General features: G+C 40.1%; 1 protein-coding gene across 7 annotated transcripts in view; it reads left to right on the top strand.

The window, feature by feature from the left end:
• LOC126416771 (E3 ubiquitin-protein ligase HECTD1) overlaps positions 1-23,049 on the top strand; it is a 327,326-nt gene that overhangs the window by 231,406 nt on the left and 72,871 nt on the right. For 6 of the 7 annotated variants that reach the window (XM_050084626.1, XM_050084625.1, XM_050084627.1 and 3 more), the window contains 3 exons: positions 2,975-3,185; positions 4,014-4,250; positions 4,336-4,530. In XM_050084626.1, coding sequence (XP_049940583.1) covers positions 2,975-3,185; positions 4,014-4,250; positions 4,336-4,530 — 643 coding nt within the window. The remainder of the gene's footprint in view (positions 1-2,974; positions 3,186-4,013; positions 4,251-4,335; positions 4,531-23,049) is intronic. The other variant, XM_050084624.1, reaches the window with a different exon arrangement.

Genomic DNA, 23,049 nt, shown 5'->3' with positions numbered 1-23,049 from the left:
ATTATCAACAGACAAGTCTTAAGAACTTACTGAATTTGCTGTAGGGTAATGTAAGTCTAGTGGATTTTCTTCCTATCCTGTCGTGTACAGCGGCAGGAGATGTAACATTTTCACCTCGTCTCATACGTGCTACAGTCAACTTTGTGTGTACGTTGTTTGTTGGAAAGGCATTGTTTCTGAAGCGAATAGACCAAAAGAGTGCAGCAAAGTATACACTAGTTGTTAGCTTAAAAAGTGGATACACTGTGCAGTAATGAAAAGTGTAAAGATTAATCTTGAATGATTAGTCAGATTTGTCTTTAATGAGAAAACTGCAGTTTAATAAAATTTGAATTATGTAATGAACTCACATAGCTGCCAGTCCTAATGCTGAAAATTTATTCCTGAAACCAGAGGTTATAACAAATTTACATTTACATGGTAGTCAGAAACACATTTACTAGTGACATTTGTCGGCACTTTTGCAGAAACTTATTTGTATATCAAAGTGATAAGAAAAATAGCTGGGCAAATGCAAATACTTATTCAAAACTTTAGAATTCTTACAGACAAAATCAAAACTAAATGAATTACTGAATTATTATGGGAAATGGTAATAATTGCGTAGTGTAACCTCACTGTAATCTTTAACGTTACTAATTGTGGTTAACCAATCCTTTCAATTAATTACAGTTCACCCTGACATATATCACATTTAAATGTGAAGGACTCCAAAACAACAGCAAAATACCCTGGCAATGCTGAAAGGCACCAACCAAGACATTAGTACATATATTTACCAAAAACACAAAAGTACTCAGCATAGTTGGATAAATGGTAAAATTCATTAAGATTTGCCAGATTTATTGATTTTTAACAGTTACCGTAAAAGTTACTCATGAATGTTTAGCTCAAGAATTATGTAATGACATTAATCAATTAACAACAAATGAACTTTCAATTCAACAAAAAAAATTTACTGTTCTTTCTGGCAAAGTTATCAACTCTTCAAATAATAGACTTTTTGATTCATGATGTGATTCTCGGAACTTGTGATTGGATATGGACCCTGTTTTATGTGGCAGTGATTTGGGATACTAATGACCAAAAATTTATGAATAAGTTCACTCAAAATACTGGCAAGTCTTTTATAATACTAAAAATGGTTCAGTCTTCCATTCTGAGACATTGCAGGAGCGAAGTAGTAGCTCAGTGGCAACAATTGCAATAGTCTTCTCTCATCCCTAAATTCAAATTTTTCTTAATTTGTGCTATGTTCCAACAGTATTATTCCTTTTAACTCTTTTTAAACCTGATTATAAACTTACACAGTTACCAGTGTACTGTGGTCCTTGGATCTTGTGTCGCCTATAATAACCACGGGATATTGTTGCACTCATAGTCACTGTGCTGTAGCAACACTCTCTTGCACCATTTCTCATACACAGCTGCATCACATCACATATGCTTGCTGCTTTGCATACTTACTCTAAAGAATTTTTATTATCTTTTCTGACTATCGTTGACTCTACAGTTAAGATTCATTTCTTATATTTTCTTTAATTAAATTTACACAATTTTGACACTGGCCATATACAATAAGAAAATAAATAAGGTACATGCATGGAAGGAAATAAAATTCATTATTCAAGAGTAATGTTATATCTTATAGCAACATATTGTGTTGTTGTCACAGAGAGGTGATGATATGCTGGTTAAGATTAGAAATATACAGGGTGATTCAAAAAGAATACCACAACTTTAGGAATTTAAAACTCTGCAACAACAAAAGCCAGAGCTAAGCACTATCTGTCAGCGAATTAAGGGAGCTATAAAGTTTCATTTAGTTGTACATTTGTTCGCCATTTCAGCCAATAAAGTTTTTGGTCTCTTTTTCTTCGAAGGTGCTACTGTAACTAGACTACAGTATCTGGAGATGTTAGAGAATTGGCTGTTCCCTCAGCTCGAACAAGAAGCACAACAATACATATTTCAGCAGGATGGAGCGCCACCACATTGGCACTTATCTGTCCGTAACTACCTGAACGTCAACTACCTGAGGCGATGGATCGGCCGCCAGGCAGCCCTTGACAGAGCACTTCATCACTGGCCTCCAAGAAGCCCTGATCTTACCCCCTGAGATTTTTTCTTATGGGGGTATGTTAAGGATATGGTGTTTCGGCCACCTCTCCCAGCCACCATTGATGATTTGAAACGAGAAATAACAGCAGCTATCCAAACTGTTACGCCTGATATGCTACAGAGAGTGTGGAACGGGTTGGAGTATCGGGTTGATATTGCTCGTGTGTCTGGAGGGGGCCATATTGAACATCTCTGAACTTGTTTTTGAGTGAAAAAAAGCCTTTTTAAATACTCTTTGTAATGATGTATAACAGAAGGTTATATTATGTTTCTTTCATTAAATACACATTTTTAAAGTTGTGGTATTCGTTTTGAATCACCCTGTATAACATTTCTTGCTGTAGACAGGTACAATAGCTGTAGTGTTTGCACAAAAGTTGACACTTAGCGTGGTAGCTGATGAGAGCAGTTGTAAGTGGGAAATGACTTTATGGTTGCTCCCATCACCCACACCACTGAGTGTCAACTTGGTTTCTGCAGACAGTGTTTATGTAAATTTTTGCATGTACTAAGGGGAAAGAGAGAGAAATCAAAATCTTCAGCTGATGGTAAAAGGAAACAAACAGTAAATTGACCTGAAATTGTAAAACAGGAATTGCTTCGAAATGTGACAAATAATTAGGCACTTACCTTGCATAATTTTACAGCTGTTAACATACATTCTGTTCTTTTGTGTTTAATCTTATTGCTGTATCACTTCGATTTCAGTAATAAACATAGCTGAATATTTTGTATAATTTTTTTTCCTTATTTTAAATCAAAAGTTGATTTCAGTAATAAATGTTGCTCAATATTTTGTATACAATTTTTTTCTTTTAAATCAAAAGTTTTATGAAAATCTTTTGGTTGATAGCAAGCAGCTGAGGCAATAGCAGAGAGCGTACTCACTGTTGCTCGAGCGGAAGCAATTGTGGCAGTAGCTGGAGAAGCCCAGTTACAACCGCAAGGCGAACTATCTGTAGTGGTGCACGCTTTGAGGGAACCGCATTCCGACCTGTCAGCCATCGCTTCTGGTGATCTGGCTACCATCGTTGAGACACTGGCTCTTGGTGAGAGTGGCTCAGGTACATAGTTATAGCTCCTTGGTGTGGCCCCCCCTCTCTTCCTCCCCTCTCTCCCCCTCCTCCCCCCTCTCTCCCCCTCCTCCCCCCTCTCTCCCCCTCCTCCCCCCTCTCTCCCCCTCCTCCCCCCTCTCTCCCCCTCCTCCCCCCTCTCTCCCCCTCCTCCCCCCTCTCTCCCCCTCCTCCCCCTCTCTCCCCCTCCTCCCCCCTCTCTCCCCCTCCTCCCCCCTCTCTCCCCCTCCTCCCCCCTCTCTCCCCCTCCTCCCCCCTCTCTCCCCCTCTCTCCCCCTCCTCCCCCTCCTCCCCCCTCTCTCCCCCTCCTCCCCCTCTCTCCCCCTCCTCCCCCCTCTCTCCCCCTCCTCCCCCCTCTCTCCCCCTCCTCCCCCCCTCTCTCTCCCTCCTCCCCCCCTCTCCCCCTCCTCCCCCCTCTCTCCCCCTCCTCCCCCCTCTCTCCCCCTCCTCCCCCCCTCTCCCCCTCGCTTGGTCATGCCTGTGCGTGTGTGCGCGAAACAGATTTCAATATCATACTCCTATATGGCACACTCTAGTAACCAATAACCAAAAGTTGATAACAACTCCCCATATTAAACAACTGATACTAGTAATCTTCAGAATATAAATGACAAAATTATAGAATAAGTGTATAATAGTTCCAGATGTTGCTAGTGGTATGTTCAGTAGACATTAGAGTTAAAAGTGCTTGTCAGAATAAAAGTATATATATATACATTTGTAATGAATATCTTGTTGGTAAATTGTGATAAATGATATTGCATTTCTAACATACCAATTCATGAGTCTGAAAATGTGCATTCTATTGAAATTTTTTAGGAAGTGGACAGCTTCGACGACAGGCAAGTGAAGATAATAAGGGTTGGAATGAACAGGGTCAAGGACGATCAAAATCATCGAGATCAAAAGCTGCTCTGGCAGCAGAAGCTGCTGACGTACTGGACAAAATGCGTGAAGGTGCAGATTTGCTGCGTAACAACACAAACAGTTTTCTCTCTGGAGAATTGTTGCCATCTTCATTGCTTGGTTCTACTCAGCAGCCGCCTGTATCAATTGGTATGCTTTAAAGTGTTAAAAAATTTTCTACATCATTTGGCAGTATTTACAGTGGATAAATAAAGTAACATAATTGTATTTGTAGCAGGGCTAATGGCATCTGCATTGGCTCCATCAGTACGCATTAGTGTTTCTGGATCTGGTGGAGAAAGCACAGATAGTACTAGCAGTGAAGAGAAAGGTCTGGGAATACGGATTAAATCAGTAGCAGGTGGTGCAAAGATTCCATCTTCACAGCAGCAACAGCAACAGCAGCAGTCAACATCAGTCACAAGTGACGGTGCGTAAATATTTAGGGGAATCCCTTGTATTTTCAGTTGAATGCCTCGTAGTGAGTCTCCCTCCCCCTCACCTTCACACCTAACCCAATTTCAACCCCCCCCCCCCCCTCTCTCTCTCTCTCTCTCTCTCTCTCTCTCTCTCTCTCTCTCTCTAGTTCACATTCAGAAACGAATAATTGTAATGTCATGAGTACCACAAGATGGCTGCTACAGCCTGATACTGATTATAGTTCCTCACAAAGTTTGATTATTTTGAACGTTAAGAAGTGTACTACCCTACTACAAAGGAGCAAGATAATAAGCTAATAACATTTTAAAGGACCCCCCCCCCCCCCCCCCCTGATGTTACGATCAGTGTTACTGTTGTGTAACGTGACACTATAAAATTGACAGAGTAGCGGTAAAAAAAATATATATATTTTATTTAATTTAAAACATATGTAGCAAAACGTTTAGGATAGCATAAGTAGTAAATAAGTAAGTAATAGGTTACAGGGAACAGCTCTAAACTTCTGTGAGGACCACTAAATAAAAAGGTGTGCATTAAAGAAGCCTGTCAGCCTAGTTACCTTCCTTTACAGTGGACAAGGAAGTGTAATCAGAGTGCAAATTTTTTTCCTGTGTAGTGTTTGCCAGTTTAAACACTATTATTTCTTTTGAAAGAGTTCATGTTACGAGCCACAAATTCCAGAGTGACCCTGCCCAGGTGTGCGTGTGTATTACTGTAGGGGTGCACGTGTGTGCATGCACACGCAGGGTGGTGGTGTGTGTAAACAAAGTAAACATGCTTTCGTATTAGTGTCGGAAACAGTGGGGATGGGTTTTTATCATCATCATCATCATCATCATCATCATCATCAGTGGCTGCAGCAGCTCCCACTAAACTTCAGTGCTCACGAAAGACCACCTCTAGAAAATTTTCTGCCATTACCATCTTCAGATATAGGCATCATTGTATCTCCGGGGCGTTTTCTAATGTAATCCACCGACTGCGAATTCCACCAACTTGTCATGGCCTTCACTCATCTCTTGTAAATCAGCACAGAACTTTCTAGTTCCCTCTACCAACCATTTACCTGTGTCTCGTAGTAATTATCAAGATGCGTCTTTACATTCTTGCTAGCCAACTCTCACATGTTTGATGATTTTTGCATTAAAAATTCTAGTCTCTTTGACATTATTCAAATCTGGTAGTATACACTAATTGTAAACTTTTATTTTAAGACATTTGGGAATCTTAGTTTTGAAACATGTATGTAGTTGACCAAAAGGACTCTATGCCATGTTTACTCTTCTGGTAATTTCTTTTGCTCTCCATACTGTTTCTATGATTTCTTTGTTGATTTGAACTGCTTTCTTTTAAGGGGAGTTGGAACGCCTTATCCCGACAATGTTAAATTTAGTGATTTGGCTTCCCTGTATTTCAGGAACCACTGTAGCCATTGACATGAAACTTTTGTAGAACATTAAACTGTATTTTCTGAGTCTACTGAACTACAGTAATTGCATTTCAGCCACTGCTTTTGGAAATACAATTTTTTAATTACATGGTTAAAATTTTGTGTACTTTTTTGTACGTTATCCTAAATAATTGTAATTATACATAACATTATGTTCTTGTTTTAGTTCAGTAGACGCAGGATGCGTATGTTCTTACTGTCTGAAAATATGAATACTCTACTCGCAGTTGTTTTCTTTTTTAGTCACTCAGAAGCACCCTGCACCATACCGTATATCATCCTCTTCATCTTTTTCTAAGTTTTTTCTTCTTTCCGGACTTCATAGTGGCAAACTGTGCTGCATACTCTGCTTTATCAGTGCAAACCTTGTCCATCTCTTCAAATTCTCTGACTCAGTTTGCTCCAGGATTAATTCCCATATGCTGTAGCACTTCCACCCTACCAATGTTGCCATCATTAAAAGCAATAACAGCATTACTGACCTGACCCCCCCCCCCCCCCCCCCCCCACTTTAGTGTCCTCATTCCAGCAAAAACATTTTTTGGTAAGCGAGTCCATATAAGATCATTGAACAACTCATTGGGATGCACATACTTCTTCAGTAATTCAGGATTTGCCAGGTATCTGTTAATAGGTTTTATGATTGGGATTGAATGTTTATGGCTGTATGTACTGTTTGAGTATTGGGCATTGCGGTAATTGCACCATGAATCAGGTCCAGGAGGGAAAACATGGTGTACTGTTTCTTCATAAGTTGACAGTCTGTGGAAGAAGGTAGCCCATACTGCCTGCTTCATTTTCAAGAAATCCTCAGTTTTATTTCTAATGGCCATCCCATAACACTGCTGTAGTTCTTCAATCGTTTTGTCTGTCAGCCTGTGTTGTATGGTTTTACCATCAGAAAATTTCTTGTCTCTCAAACTTTGTTTCAACTTCTTCAACCTGGTGCCCATCCTCTTCTGGCCATGACCAACACATTCCAGTTTTGTAATAATCTTCTCACCTTAAGGCTGAGTGGCTACTACACTGTTGTATGCTTTTGAGTCTCCGTCACCTAAGAACTTAGTGTAACACACTCCCCTTTCGTTCTCAGATCGACTAAAAATTTCAATAGCTGCAGAGCCCTCCATATCACCATTTGTTCCTTCATAATTTCTATCACAGAAACGCCATTCTTCTTTCACTGATTTACACTTATGACAATGTTTGGTTAAAATCTGGAAATCTATTACCTTTCAAGTATCCACGCTGGTCACCGTAGCAACAGAATTCTTAGAACTGTAGCTGCACTTCTGTCAAATGCCATCAAAAGCTACTGGTATGTCAGTCACACCATCACTTACTTCATTAGCTTCGTTTGCAGTGCCCATCATTGACTCACATGCAACAGGTTCCACAGCAGCTCCAATAAATCCTGCATACTTGTCGATTTTTACATGATGGGCGTGGCATATTCATCACGGCACACATTGTTTCTGCTGTAGTGTGTCCTTTGCCAATAGCTCTCAATCCATAAATCCACCTACCATTTACTTCAAAATAATTATCTTTACATTTACCAGAATTCCAAAAGGAATGTATATATTTACAAATAGCACAATTAATGATAAGTTCCCTGGCTAGTCCATTTGATACCTCAGTGTCTTCATGTAAACTAACTAGCCCTCCACATATTTTACAACACACACATTTACCTAACATCCTTGTTAGGATATGTAAATCTGTCAGAATATAACCTAACCTACTGTTTACATCACTTTGGTTTTGAGAAAACTGTGTATCACAACATTTTATTTTAATCTTCGAAGCACTAATGGGTGTTTCTTTAGATACTGATGAGTTTTCCTGTATTTTGTTGTCTGTAACTTCACACACCACATGTCAAACACAGTATTTCCCTTTATTCGAAAATCTATTACAATGAAACCCACGTTTCTTAAAAACACTTCGTTTTGGCATCATACTTTACTTTTTGAGACATTTACCAATCTATTCGTCACTTTTCCTCGAATTAAAAAAAAAATTAATATTTGACATACAACTCGTGTTTATACTATGAAATGATAAGTTACTGTTTTTGACAGTGCTACCAATACAAACACGTAATTTAACCTTTATAACGCAGCAATCCACAGCCTTACAAACAAAAAATTACCAATTTTATTAGATTTTGAAGTAATGCATGTAAAAATTTTAACATTTCCAATGGGTGTAGATTATATTTAAAAAAAAAAATACTTCCCATGTGAGTTTTTAGGTGATATATATATAATTTTATTTGGAAAATTGCAAATTTTGTAATGAAATAAAAATCCGAAATTCCCCCCCCCCCCCCCCCCCCTCCCCCAACTCCCCTTAAATACATTGGTTATACAGTATTATAGCCAAATTTTGCTACTGTTTTTAGCAAACGAATGAGGTCATTGATTTGCTCTCAGAAATATCTTTTTGAAAAGTATGAGATTGAGATTGAGATTGTTTTCAACACGTCAGTAGTTGTTTGAGGAGGTTCATTATTCAGGCTTTATCAGGTTACTCCATTCACTGATAGTGATCTGTGTTAGGGTCAGACAGAACAGTCATCAGGAAAATGAAGATAGTTCATATATGTACTCCCTCTTTGTTTTCCTAATTTAAGGATATGAGAGTAGTTCGATGATATGCAATAGTGTCTCTGGTTTCTATTTAAATTCTGTATTTCTCATTATCCTGAAGTAGTCCAATGGAAGCCATGGCATTGACATATATATATTCCTCAATATGCAAACAAAAGTTAAATCAAAACTTTATTCCTTAAGGGCTGTTAGTGAAAAAATTATTAGGACCATCTCAAAAGCTGCCACAAAATCCATGCATCCCAATCAAGTGTTTATTCATATCCTAGTTCTGTTCTGTAAATTCGTTCGCACCTGGCAAATGGTCTGCTGTGTTATATCCACCTCTAAAGCCAGCTTGTTCTTTCGCCAGATTGAAAATGTAATATATTTATTTTTATGTTGTTTGTGATAATTTTTGTGAATAATGTATATACGAGGGCATTTTCAAAATTAAAGATACAACGGCTCGCAGTCCTTAAATAGAACATTTATTTAGAAAATGTCAGTTACATCTTGTTAACTGGATTATTTGTTATTTTTTGACATCACCACCTCCGTTATCCAAACACTTTTTAAGTCGGTGCACAAGCTTTTGTATCCCACAGTCATAGAAGGTTGCCGCCTGTTGTCGAAACCACATTTCAACTTCATCTTTGATCTCTTCATTGTCGTGGAATGATTTTCCACCAAGATGTGACTTCAGGTAATGGAAGACATGGAAGTCGGTGGGTGCAAGTTCCGGGCTGTATGGCGGATGGTCCAATACGTCCCATTTGAATTGTTTGAATAGTGCTTCTGTTACGAGCGCTGTGTGAGGCCAAGCATTGTCATGAAGTAAGCGGACTCCACTTGTCAACATTCCCCTTTGTTTGTTTTGAATTGCCCTTCGAAGACGTTTCAAAGTCTGGCAATATGTAGCAGCATTAATTGTCGTTCCAGGAGGCATAAATTCCAACAGCAGAATGCCTTGTCTGTCCCAAAAAACAAAGCCATGATTTTCTTCGCTGAAATCGACGTTTTGCATTTCTTGGCTTCTGGTGAATTCGAATGGCACCATTGCATCAATTGTTGCTTGGATTCAGGTGTGTGGTGATAAACCCACGTCTCGTCACCTGTCACAATGTGATCAAGGAACTAATCACCTGCTTCAGCATAGCGTGTGAGTGAGTAGAGTGCAAAGCCCATCCTTTTCCTTTTTGTGTTCTTCCCTTAACAGTTTTGGAACCCAACATGCACACAATTTCCTGTACCCTAACTTGACAGTCACAACGTCATAAAGAGTTGTCATTGATACGTTCGGTTTACTCTGATGCAATTCTTTCAATGTGTGTGTGTATTCGCACAAATTGCTTCCTCCATTCTCCGAAGAAGGGCATCAAAGATCACAGATGGCCGACCTGTTCTTTGTTCGTCATGAACATCGGTCCTACCTTCAGAGAAATTACGACACCATTTCATTACATTTTGTCGATTCATAATGTTCCCATAAACAGAAACAATTTCTTTGTGAATATCCGCTGATCGCTGACCTTCTGCATGAAGAAAATGCATGACGGAGCGCACTTCGCATTTGGTGGGATTCTGAATCAGCGCAGCCATTTTTAACACGACCTACTCCAACCAGAAGCAACGTTCAACTGCCAAACGACCGCAAGGAGAAAGATAACAGTTCAAGGTTAACACCAGTGTTGCCAACTTGCTCGTCAAAACTCTTCTGTTCCTCTGGCATACGGTGTATCTTCACTTTCCAAAATACCCTCGTATTACAGAGTACAGGCTGAATTTTCTTTTTTCTCCCCCTCCCCAATCCCTCCAGCTTTAGCCATTTCTCATGAAATGCCACTATCTGCAGGTGGCTTTTCTTCCTTGGTAGTGGAATTTCTTTGTGTGTCTCATTCAGCTTTATATGAGGAATTGACTTAATTTCATTATGGCCTCTTAACATATACTAAAATTTGAACACCTTGGAATGCTTATACAGCTTTCTCTTTGTTGTTGTAGTTGGAGTCACAAATAGGAGACTGTTTGGAGTGCTACAATGTGAATGTTGCAGCCAGTGCGAGCATTTAGCGTGTTCGAAGCAAGTTGTTTGTAGAGTTGTTTGTTGTGAGTTGTCATTGCTGATGTTGGTGGTTAATGACAAATTCTACATAGACAAGTGACAGACCTAATTTGTAGGATAAACATTTTCTTAAAGTGCAAAGCACATGTACACATGTGTCGTGACTGTCGCTTAGAACCAGCAACAATGCAATCTCTGTCTGTGCTGTTTACCATCTTAAATGCTTAATAGCTGTCTCCTTTCATTTGAGATATTCTTTTATGTTATTTTCTTTGTATCTGCTTCATCTGTTTTGTCAGTTTCCATAATACCTTTGTTGAATTATTTCCCCTTATGTCAGTGCCCTTATAACATTTATTTTCTAAGATACTGAACTTGTTGCTTGTGGTTTAAACTAGTTACCCTCATATTTACTCTTTATCAAGAGTCTACAATCACTTGTGATACTAATGATGGTTCGAGTTGCCACGCTCTATATAACCTGTATAAAATGTAGTAAAGTCAGTTTTAGTTTCATTTGGTCCTTGCTAAGTCCATTTTTTATTTTTTTTTTGAAGAATTTGTTAAGGGCAAACATGTTGTTCTTTGCAAATTCTGCTCGTTCCGGTATCATATCTAATGTTTCCCACTGAGTAGTCTTTAACTTCTGCCTTAATGTCACCTTAAAATCACCCATAATTATCTTGTAGTGTCTACAACTTTTCAGAGGGGTCTCATACTACATCATAAGAGAGTGAACATGACGGTACGTAGACTCAAATGATGTCTATGAAATATCCTTAGTTGTTTTGAGGCACAATGTTACAGAACCTTCTTGGGCTATGCATACACATGGAATATAATGAAATTATTGAAAATTTCAAAATGGTAAATATTTAATGAAAATATGTATTATACATAAGGAAAAAATGTTTCAACAGATAGGAATGCGGGCCTGAAACAAAGGCCGTAAATCCATAGTATGGTGGCTTCACCAATGATCCAATAAACAAACTAAGCAAGATGTCATAGAGAATGTACATGAATTTAACAGGAAACTTCTATTTCAGTTTCTTCAAAGCCTATGACCCTGACAGCTGACTAAAACAATTTTTAATGATCTATAGAAAACTGTCAGAATTCATTCTCTTTGTAATTATCAACTGACACTTTTCAGTTTGCCACACCCTTGCATTGCAGCGAGCTCAGTTTTTTTTTTTTTTTTTTTTTTTTTTTTTTTTTTTTTTTTTAATAACTAACTTCCTCTTATTGCACTTTACAGGCACAACTCTCCAAATACATTTTCTTCTTAATGATAAAAAGTACAGTTGCCGTTTGGTGCAGTTCATAGAAACCAAAATTTCATTGACATTGTGTAAATGGAACACCAGATTTCATATGACTTACAGTGTAAACCAAAATAGAAGGAAACCCTTCATAGCTGTTACTTTACTATGTGGTTACCAATTTTTTGGAGAGGTTTCTTAAGATTGGTAGTGTAAACCAAAATAGAAGAAGATCCTTCATAGCTGTTGGTTAGCTGTGTGTGTGTCAATGCGACTCAACGGTTGCAGGACAACAGGAGTGACTGGTAAATCTGGAGTGACAGTGTGAACCGCCAGTGGTGCCACAGAGAGATCAATGGAGACTTAAACATCTGTCAAAGTTTCCAATACATGAATACAAGTATAGGCTGTTATCCTCTCCTATTGAAATGACAAAAACTGTCAGCGTCAAACAATTGGGACTGCAGTAAATTTATAACTGCCTCTTTGGCTTAGTTGCTTTACAATAGTCACCAGTATCAATTTATTTCTGGCATACAGGTATGTGTTTATTTGAACACCTCATTGAATGTAAGTAGTACATTGATGGACCAGTTGTTATTATTTCCATTTAAAAATTTCCCTCTACACACAATCAACATTTTTGGTAAACACAATTTTTTCTTACTCTTTGATTCCATAGCATCCCAGTGAGAATAATGCCATCATCAGCGTAATTTTTTGTCTAGAAGATTCTATACTTCAGACTAGCCTTGTTGAAAATGGTTATGTGCAGTTTTCTCACTGTGAATCCGTCCCATAATTGATCAGGGCTATTTCACCAAATGTGACATGTGTGTGGTGACACAGGTTGTATACCAGCTGATGGTTATGTGGACACTGATGACTGTATAGTTGGGCATTCAGCATTCCCAAAATTACTAATACCATTATGCAGCTTTCTCATTTGTAAAACCCTATTACATTTTCAGTAAGGATGAATAGCCACTCTGCATACATGTATATGCTTAAAAGTGTTGCAAATTATGCTCAGTAGGTCAATAGTAATCATGTCTGTGTGTGTTTCATGATATAGTGCTTCAGAATTTAACAACCATTTATATTTGATAATTTACAGAAACCATAACAAATTAGACTGCATGATGTCACACAATCTAAATTGTTGTAGTTTCCGTAAATTATCAAATATAAATGCCAGTATGATTTCTGAAACAATGCCATGGCCTTGCTAATCTTCTTCCTCAAAGTTGTCATACTGAGCTCGATATGACATGAGAGTTTGCATGAGGCTTTGTATCCTTTGAGACTGATCTCGCCTGTTGAATCTTGGTCTTGTTCCTTTACCTGCTTCCTAACAGCCATTTGTTTCTCATTGTCTTTTCAACCCTTCAGATTTTCAGTGGTCATTTGTCATTTTTTTCTGATTACTACTTGTTTCTTTTTTGTAGTTGTATTTCTGTTTGTACTGAGTGAAGTGACACAGTTGCAAGGCACTGGATTTGCATTCGGGAGGATGACAGTTCTAATCAACATTTAACCATCCATATTTAGACTTTCATTGCTTTCCCTAAATTTTTAAAAGTGAATTGCATGACCATTCTTTGAAAATGACCCTGCAGATTTCTTTCCTGACTTTCCCCAATCTAAACAGGACCTCATTTCCAACAAGGCATTAAATCTTTATCCTTCTTTCTTTCTATTCTTCCCTGTTACAGTTCCCATTTTGTCCTCACCTTAATTTCCTTTTCTCTTTTCATTAACATCACATCTTCACATCCCAGCTTTTCAGATCTCATTTTTTGCATGTGTTTCATTTGAGTCCACCCTCTCTTACTTGTGTGTTGTGTGATACTGGGTTCTGGCTGCCATCTTACATGATCCTGGCCCACGTTTATGCAAAATCCAGTCCTCCCTTTTACCTACATAACCAATGACCAGTCCTACAGACTACTTTTCTCAGCATTTGTATCCGTATTTATTCATGATGTTCCTTGTTAGTAAGTAAGTGTCCAGTCTAAAATTTCTAGCAAAATTGTTTGTTAATGTACCATCATGAAATTGGTTTCATCCAGTGTCTGAATAAAAACTTGTCTGTAATGAAAGGTATAAAAGAATGTTGAGAAAATTGTTTCCAGCAGTTTTGGCAGTGTTATATAAAGCAAAATCTACCATAAATGAAGCTCTTAATTTTTCAAAGCTTCTTGGAAGTTTTAGTTTACTAGCTCACAAATGACCAGCCGCTGGCAGCAATTTGTAAAAACCATGCAACAATTCCTCAAAGAGTTGGGAACAACATATTTAAACAATTTTCATTTACCTTGTACTTTTTTGAGAAATTTCAAAACTTTGTGGTAATAAAAAGGAAATATTATATTCAGACGCAAGTGTTGCTGTCTTCAGTGTGAAGACTGGTCTGAGTCAGCTCTCCATGCTAGTATATCCTGTGCAAGCCTCTTCATCCCTACATAACTACTTCAGTGTACGTGCATTTGAACCTCCTTACTGTAATCATCCGGCCTTGGTCTCACTCTACAGTTTTTACCTACCCCCCAGATTACCAGACTGATGCTTCTTTAAGGTGTCAGCATCTCCCATTTTGGATCAGCAGCTCCTTATTAATTATCTGATCTTCCCATCTAATCTTTGTTAATCTTCTGCAGAGCCACGTGTCTTAAGCTTCTGTTTTGGGATTTAAAAAATGGCCAAGGTGTATTTGTGATCTAGGGCAATTTTTTTTTATGATAGGTTGTTGGAAGATTCCCTCTCTCCCTCCCCCCTCCTCCTCCCCCCTCTATGCCCCCCCTCTCTCTACCTCCCCCCTCTATGCCCCCCCTCTCTCTACCTCCCCCTCTCTCTACCTCCCCCCTCTATGCCCCCCCTCTCTCTACCTCCCCCTCTCTCTACCTCCCCCTCTCTCTACCTCCCCCTCTCTCTACCTCCCCCTCTCTCTACCTCCCCCTCTCTCTACCTCCCCCTCTCTCTACCTCCCCCTCTCTCTACCTCCCCCTCTCTCTACCTCCCCCTCTCTCTACCTCCCCCTCTCTCTACCTCCCCCTCTCTCTACCTCCCCCTCTCTCTACCTCCCCCTCTCTCTACCTCCCCCTCTCTCTACCTCCCCCTCTCTCTACCTCCCCCTCTCTCTACCTCCCCCTCTCTCTACCTCCCCCTCTCTCTACCTCCCCCTCTCTCTACCTCCCCCTCTCTCTACCTCCCCCTCTCTCTACCTCCCCCCTCTCTCTACCTCCCCCCTCTCTCTACCTCCCCCCCCTCTCTACCTCCCCCCCCTCTCTACCTCCCCCCCTCTCTACCTCCCCCCCTCTCTACCTCCCCCCCTCTCTACCTCCCCCCCTCTCTACCTCCCCCCCTCTCTCTACCTCCCCCCCCCTCTCTCTACCTCCCCCCCCCTCTCTCTACCTCCCCCCCCCTCTCTCTACCTCCCCCCCTCTCTCTCTACCTCCCCCCCTCTCTCTCTACCTCCCCCCCTCTCTCTCTACCTCCCCCCCTCTCTCTCTACCTCCCCCCCTCTCTCTCTACCTCCCCCCCTCTCTCTCTACCTCCCCCCCTCTCTCTCTACCTCCCCCCCTCTCTCTCTACCTCCCCCCCTCTCTCTCTACCTCCCCCCCTCTCTCTCTACCTCCCCCCCTCTCTCTCTACCTCCCCCCCTCTCTCTCTACCTCCCCCCCTCTCTCTCTACCTCCCCCCCTCTCTCTCTACCTCCCCCCCCTCTCTCTCTACCTCCCCCCCCTCTCTCTCTACCTCCCCCCCCTCTCTCTCTACCTCCCCCCCTCTCTCTCTACCTCCCCCCCTCTCTCTCTACCTCCCCCCCTCTCTCTCTACCTCCCCCCCTCTCTCTCTACCTCCCCCCCTCTCTCTCTACCTCCCCCCCTCTCTCTCTACCTCCCCCCCTCTCTCTCTACCTCCCCCCCTCTCTCTCTACCTCCCCCCCCTCTCTCTCTACCTCCCCCCCTCTCTCTCTACCTCCCCCCCTCTCTCTCTACCTCCCCCCCCCTCTCTCTCTACCTCCCCCCCTCTCTCTCTACCTCCCCCCCTCTCTCTCTACCTCCCCCCCTCTCTCTCTACCTCCCCCCCTCTCTCTCTACCTCCCCCCCTCTCTCTCTACCTCCCCCCCTCTCTCTCTCCCTACCTCCCCCCCCCTCTCTCCTCTCTACCTCTCCCCTCTCTCCTCTCTCTACCTCCCCCCACCCCCTCTCTCTCCCCACCCCCACCCCCTCTCTCTCCCCCTCCCTCCTCACTCCCTCCCCCTCTCTCTATATCTCCCCTACATACATTGTTGAATGGCAAATTTTTGTCCATATTTTTTACTGATGTATTATGTGCGGGAGAACAGGTTTGAGCTGAGAGAGAGATGATTTCTTCTAGTGGGTATGTATTTGGAAGTTAATTTGCAATAGCTAATGTCATTCTGTGTTCTCAAATATATTGGATAATTTTTTATAAATATATATATATATAAAACAATATATATTCCACATGACTTGTTTCCTTGCGGTTAGAAAATGCACTTTCTGTGCTCAGTACATTATTCTGTAAAATTTTCTCTCTTCCATTAATGAGTAAATTAATATGTTATGCTGCAAAGGTGTATTAAATATTATTAGAATAAATAGATAATAATATTTATCTGGTAAACGTCTAGGAAATACTGAACTAGCAGAACTATTTCACACATACATTATTATTCTTGTTGTTGAATTGCTGCTGTTTCAGGCCTCTCTCCCCTGCTGTAGATGGACAAAATAATGAGTATTTCATTTCCTTGGTACAGTCAAATCAATTCAAATCCCTCTGTATTAAATGTGTAGCACTTCACCGAAAACTGTACAAATTGCCACCAGATTTTCCCATTTGTGAATTAGATATACAAATCCCTTATAAATATCCTAAAATATGCTCTCACAGTTTGCGACCAATATGTAAATCCCCGGCTGGAAGCAGGCTGTTACTTAGAATCATATTTTACATCAGGCATTCAGTTCTCTATATCAAGTACACAATTTAAAGTAATTTAGTTCTTCTTTAATCATTGTGAACAAGCAGGAGGAGTTAACACTTTTGCAGCAACTAATAACTTTGAGTTTTGTTTACTGTACTCTTTTACCTATTATTACTCATATTAGAAACAGTACACAAAGTTCTGCCAACTGTACCATTATTATTCATTTATTAATCCGTTATGTCAACTAGCCTACTACGTGTCAGGTAAGTTCCTCTATTATGCAAATTTGGAGTAAGCTTTGTAACGAGCAGTATTCTACTTCTGTAGAAAACATTAATTACACTTCCTTTATCAAGACATTCAGCTATCATATAACCTTCCACTCAACATTGGTGTTCTTTTCCTCACTCAAATTGTAGTTCTTCTTTTATTGGTGCACCTACCTATTCATTACCCAATTTGTATGTACAATCGACTATCTTGCCTATCATTATATGGATTTCTCCCTTCTCTCTATTCCCATATTTTGAGTTAAACTTAAGTTTCTCAACTTAAGTACCTGAGTATGAAGTTTTCTCACTTTCTGTCTCTTTAAGTATTCCTGTACGTTCTCCCAAGAGTGATCAAAATATCTATTTGTAGAATTCCACTGGTTTATGGGGAGGCAAAAAAGTCACTAATTTGTGCCGCTATGAATCTTAATGATTTCACTTTGATGTGCTTGGATGTTAGCACATCATGCATCATTGTCTAAAGTTAATCATGTAGGAAAGGTAGATTGCTATTTACCATAAATATAACATGCTAAGTTGCACACAGACATAATTCAAAGTCACTTACACATAAGCTTTTGGCGACAGCCTCCATCAGAAAAAGAGAAACAAAACATACACAATTCATTCACTGAAGCAAGCACACCTCATGCACACACGACCACCAACTCAGGCAGCTCAGGACACGGAGTTGGCAGTCAAGTGTGCATGAGGTGTGCTTGCTTCAGTGAATGAATTGTGTATGTTTTGTTTCTCTTTTTCTGATGGAGGCTGTCGCCAAAAGATTATGTGTAAGTGACTTTGAATTATGTCTGTGTGCAACTTAGCATGTTATATTTATGGTAAATAGCAATCTATCTTCTCTTACATGGAGTTTCCATTGTTTGATTTTGTAGTCTAAAATTAGTGTTTCTCATCCTTCCTGTTCTTCACATTGCCTAAGTGTATTCGTTTCATTGTTTGTCAGTCCACATAGGATAGTAAAAAGTATATAATTTAAAGAATGTTAAAACATGAAAAGACCCTTATAAGGAAATTGTAATAAGAACTAGTATGCCACATATTTACACCAACTTCATGCCATGGTGTCAAAAAAATGTACCCCAGTCTTTATCTCAGGGTCCACATGTCAACCTACTTACTTCATTTTGTTAATAAGGACAGGAGGGTATCTACCTTCCACGTGAAAACTCCATTTCTGCCTCTTTTTTTTATCATCCATAAACATTTACAATCACTGTTTCAAGGAACATAAAGTTTAGATGTAAATGTATAATACAGGGTGTTTCAAAAATGACCGGTATATTTGAAACGGCAATAGAAACTAAACGAGCAGCAATAGAAATACACCGGTTGTTGCAATATGCTTGGGACAACAGTACATTTTCAGGCGGACAAACTTTCGAAATTACAGTAGTTACAATTTTCAACAACAGATGGCGCTGCAAGTGACGTGAAAGATATAGAAGACAACGCAGTCTGTGGGTGCGCCATTCTGTACGTCGTCTTTCTGCTGTAAGCGTGTGCTGTTCACAACGTGCAAGTGTGCTGTAGACAACATGGTTTATTCCTTAGAACAGAGGATTTTTCTGGTGTTGGAATTCCACCGCCTAGAACACAGTGTTGTTGCAACAAGACGAAGTTTTCAACGGAGGTTTAATGTAACCAAAGGACCGAAAAGCGATACAATAAAGGATCTGTTTGAAAAATTTCAACGGACTGGGAACGTGACGGATGAACGTGCTGGAAAGGTAGGGCGACCGCGTACGGCAACCACAGAGGGCAGCGCGCAGCTAGTTCAGCAGGTGATCCAACAGCGGCCTCGGGTTTCCGTTCGCCGTGTTGCAGCTGCGGTCCAAATGACGCCAACGTCCACATATCGTCTCATGTGCCAGAGTTTACACCTCTATCCATACAAAATTCAAACGCGGCAACCCCTCAGCGCCGCTACCATTGCTGCACGAGAGACATTCGCTAACGATATAGTGCACAGGATAGATGACGGCGATATGCATGTGGGCAGCATTTGGTTTACTGACGAAGCTTATTTTTACCTGGACGGCTTCGTCAATAAACAGAACTGGCGCATGTGGGGAACCAAAAAGCCCCATTTTGCAGTCCCATCGTCCCTGCATCCTCAAAAAGTACTGGTCTGGGCCGCCATTTCTTCCAAAGGAATCATTGGCCCATTTTTCAGAACCGAAACGATTACTGCATCACGCTATCTGGACATTCTTCGTGAATTTGTGGTGGTACAAACTGCCTTAGACGACACTGCGAACACCTCGTGGTTTATGCAAGATGGTGCCCGGCCACATCGCACGGCCGTCGTCTTTAATTTCCTGAATGAATATTTCGATGATCGTGTGATTGCTCTGGGCTATCCGAAACATACAGGAGGCGGCGTGGATTGGCCTCCCTATTCGCCAGACATGAACCCCTGTGACTTCTTTCTGTGGGGACACTTGAAAGACCATGTGTACCGCCAGAATCCAGAAACAATTGAACAACTGAAGCAGTACATCTCATCTGCATGTGAAGCCATTCCGCCAGACACGTTGTCAAAGGTTTCGGGTAATTTCATTCAGAGACTACGCCATATTATTGCTACGCATGGTGGATATGTGGAAAATATCGTACTATAGAGTTTCCCAGACCGCAGCGTCATCTGTTGTTGAAAATTGTAACTACTGTAATTTCGAAAGTTTGTCTGCCTGAAAATGTACTGTTGTCCCAAGCATATTGCAACAAACGGTGTATTTCTATCGCTGCTCGTTTAGTTTTTATTGTCGTTTCAAATATACCGGTCATTTTTGAAACACCCTGTATGTCAGAACATTGAAAAAGTAATTCAGTATGAAAGGATGGTGATAATCTAATAATCGTGTGGATTTGAATGCAGTAGTAGGGGAAGGAATAGAAAACAGTGCTAGGGGAGAATATGGGCTTGGTATAGGTATAAGAGAGCAGAAAGGCTAATTGAGATCTGCAGTAAATTTCAGGTAGTAATGGCGAACACACTGTTCAAAAATCACAAGGCAATGCCTGGAGATATTGGAAGATTCCGATTGGATTATATCACGGTCATACTGAATTTCTGAAATCGGATACTGGATTGTAAGGCATACCCAGGAGCAGTCACAGATCACAACTTTGTAATGATGAAGAGTGGGATGAAGTTAGAAACAACTCGTCCAGAACAATAAATGTGGAAAGAAGTGGGATGCTGAAGTAGGAAGGAATGATGACACATTTGAAGTTCTACAAGACTGTGGATACTGTGATAATACCACAGTAGGCAGCACAGTTGAAGAGAAATGAGCATCTCTAAAGGGGATAATCACAAAAGCTTAACAGATAGAAATAGGTACAAATAATGGAACTGTGAATAAACCTTGGCTAACGTAACATACATTGAAATCGATTGATTGACAAAAGAAAGAACAAAAGTGTTCAGGGAAAGACAGGAATACAGTGGCATAAGTCACTGAGGAATCAAATAAACAGGAAGTGCAGGGAATGCAATTCGAAATGAGAACAAAAAAAGTGAAGAAACTGAAAAAAGATATAATTGTTGGAAGGACTGATCTAGTATACAGAAAACCACCCAGCCTATGATGAAATAAAATGGAAGGGTGGCAACATTAAGACTGTAGTGGGAATCTCTCTGTTAAATACAGAAGAGAGAGTCAGTAGGTGGAGAGTGTGCATTGAGGGCCACTATGAGGGGAAGAACTTGTCTGATGATGTGAGAAAAGCAGTAGTGGGGCTCAATATGGAAGTCATCCAGTATTAAGAGGCATAATGTAACAGAGCTTTAGAGTACTTGTGGTCAAATAAGACAGATAGGGTAGACAGTGTTCCTTTGGAATTTTCAAATCATTGGGGAAGTTGCAACGAGATGACAATTCAGGTTTGTATCTAGAATCAGTGAGTCTGGAGATAGACTTCCAAAATCATCTACACAATTCTGAAGATAGCAAGGGTTGACAACTACGAGAACTATTGCACAGTCAGTTTAACAGGTCATGCATCTAAGTTGCTAAAAAGAATAATATCAGAAGAATTGAAAAGAAAATTGTGTATCTGTTAGACGACAATTAGGCTTTTGGTAAGATAAAGGCACCAGAAAGGCAGTTCTGATGTTCCAGTTAATAATGGAAGCAAGTCTTATGAAAAACCAAAACACTGCAACCAGGGACTATGAAATAGATGTAGTTCAGAAATTCTGCTTTCTTGGAAGCAAAATAACATGATGGAGAAAGTAATGACATAAAAAGCAGTCTACCACAGGCAAAGATGGCATTAATAGCTGGAAGAACTGCCTTCATTCATGAATCCAACTGTAGTTGGAGAAATTTCTGAGACTGTGGGGAAATCAGAAAGGAAGATAATTGAAGCATTTTAGTTGTGGTGCTTTACAAAGATGTTGAAGATTAGGTGGGCAGGTAAGATAAGGAATGAGGTTCTCCTCAGAACCGGCGAAGTAAAATGTTTGAAAAACACCGACAAGAAGGGGTAGGATGATAGGGTATGCGTTAAGACTTCAAGCAATAACTTCCGTGGCACTAAAGACTGCTGTAGAGGGTAAAAACTGTGAGAGAAGAAAAGAGATTGGGGTTTATCTGACAAATAGTTGAAGATTTTGAACATAAGTGCTGCTCGGAGATGAAGTGGTTAGCAAAATAGGATTTTATGGCAGGGTGCATCAAAATAATCGGAAGACTGATTATTTGAAAAAATAAATTTGTCATTTGTCTTATGTGGCCTCTACAAATGTTAAATTTCATTATAATTTAGCATTTCCTGTTTGTTTTAGAAAAATGAAGATTTGTTACCCTCCTCCAATCTCTCACAGTTTCCTTATGATAAATTGTAATACCCCTTGACCACCATTCACAATTTATACCCATCAGTTTGTGCAGGATTCACATTGTTTTAGATGTCACTCATTGTCTGTGTTGGACATCAGAAATATGGAGAACACACAGTATGCCGATTACACAATTGAAATAGGCTATTTTTGGATAGAAATGGAAGTAGTTAATGTACCAATGAAAAATGAATTTAAAGGAGTGGACTCATCACAACAGGTAGTTGCTTCTAGTTTTTGACAGAACTTGTGAAGTACAGTGTGCATCTAATTCTGGGTGTAAATTAATCTTGAGGAAAAGAATAGAAAGAAGGAAGTATTAGCTCAAATCAATATTTTGAGTTGCCTGAGGGATATGGTTTATCCTTGTCCACCAATTGACGAGAGAGAATAAAAGTGGACAGCCCTAATATTTTGTTTCTTAGAATATAGCATTTTACATAGTCTACACACACACACACACACACACCATTTATTGAAGTCGATAACAAACCTATCAAGCGCATATTTAAGGGTGCTTCTTATCTGAACAAATAATGTTGTGCGCATGTATATGATGATGTATTTGACATTTGGCGTAAAAACACAAAAATCAGCTCCATGTTCAGTCTTCAATGGTTAATTAATCTTTCCACCTGTGACTTTCACTCATTCCTGTCTATTGTGAAGACTTTGAAATTTAAAACTTTCCCGGCCTGTAGATTCTTCCTTAAAGTTGTGGGCAGACTGCTAGATGATTGTAAATATCCACCTTGATATTTCAGCTCAGAGTCATCTGGCCATCTCCAGTGGAATACTGGCAAAAATACCTTAAGCTTCCCATTTTAAGACCGTATCAGCATGTAGATAGTGTACACAGTTGTTACAGCGCACATGCTCCTTGAGCACATGCAGTTCTGCTGCATGTCAGTGCGTTGCACCACACACATTCTGTGGTGAAAGCTCACTTCTTTGATATCAGGTAGGTTGTCTTCAAATGAAATAATTGCAGAATTATACCGGCTATGCAAAGCAGACATATAGTGGCAGCTG

The sequence above is a fragment of the Schistocerca serialis genome, chromosome 8 (genome assembly GCF_023864345.2).
Source record: "Schistocerca serialis cubense isolate TAMUIC-IGC-003099 chromosome 8, iqSchSeri2.2, whole genome shotgun sequence".
In the NCBI taxonomy this organism is placed as follows: domain Eukaryota; kingdom Metazoa; phylum Arthropoda; class Insecta; order Orthoptera; family Acrididae; genus Schistocerca; species Schistocerca serialis.
Note: the sequence above shows the minus strand (reverse complement) of the source record. Positions and strands in the feature narration are given on the sequence as shown.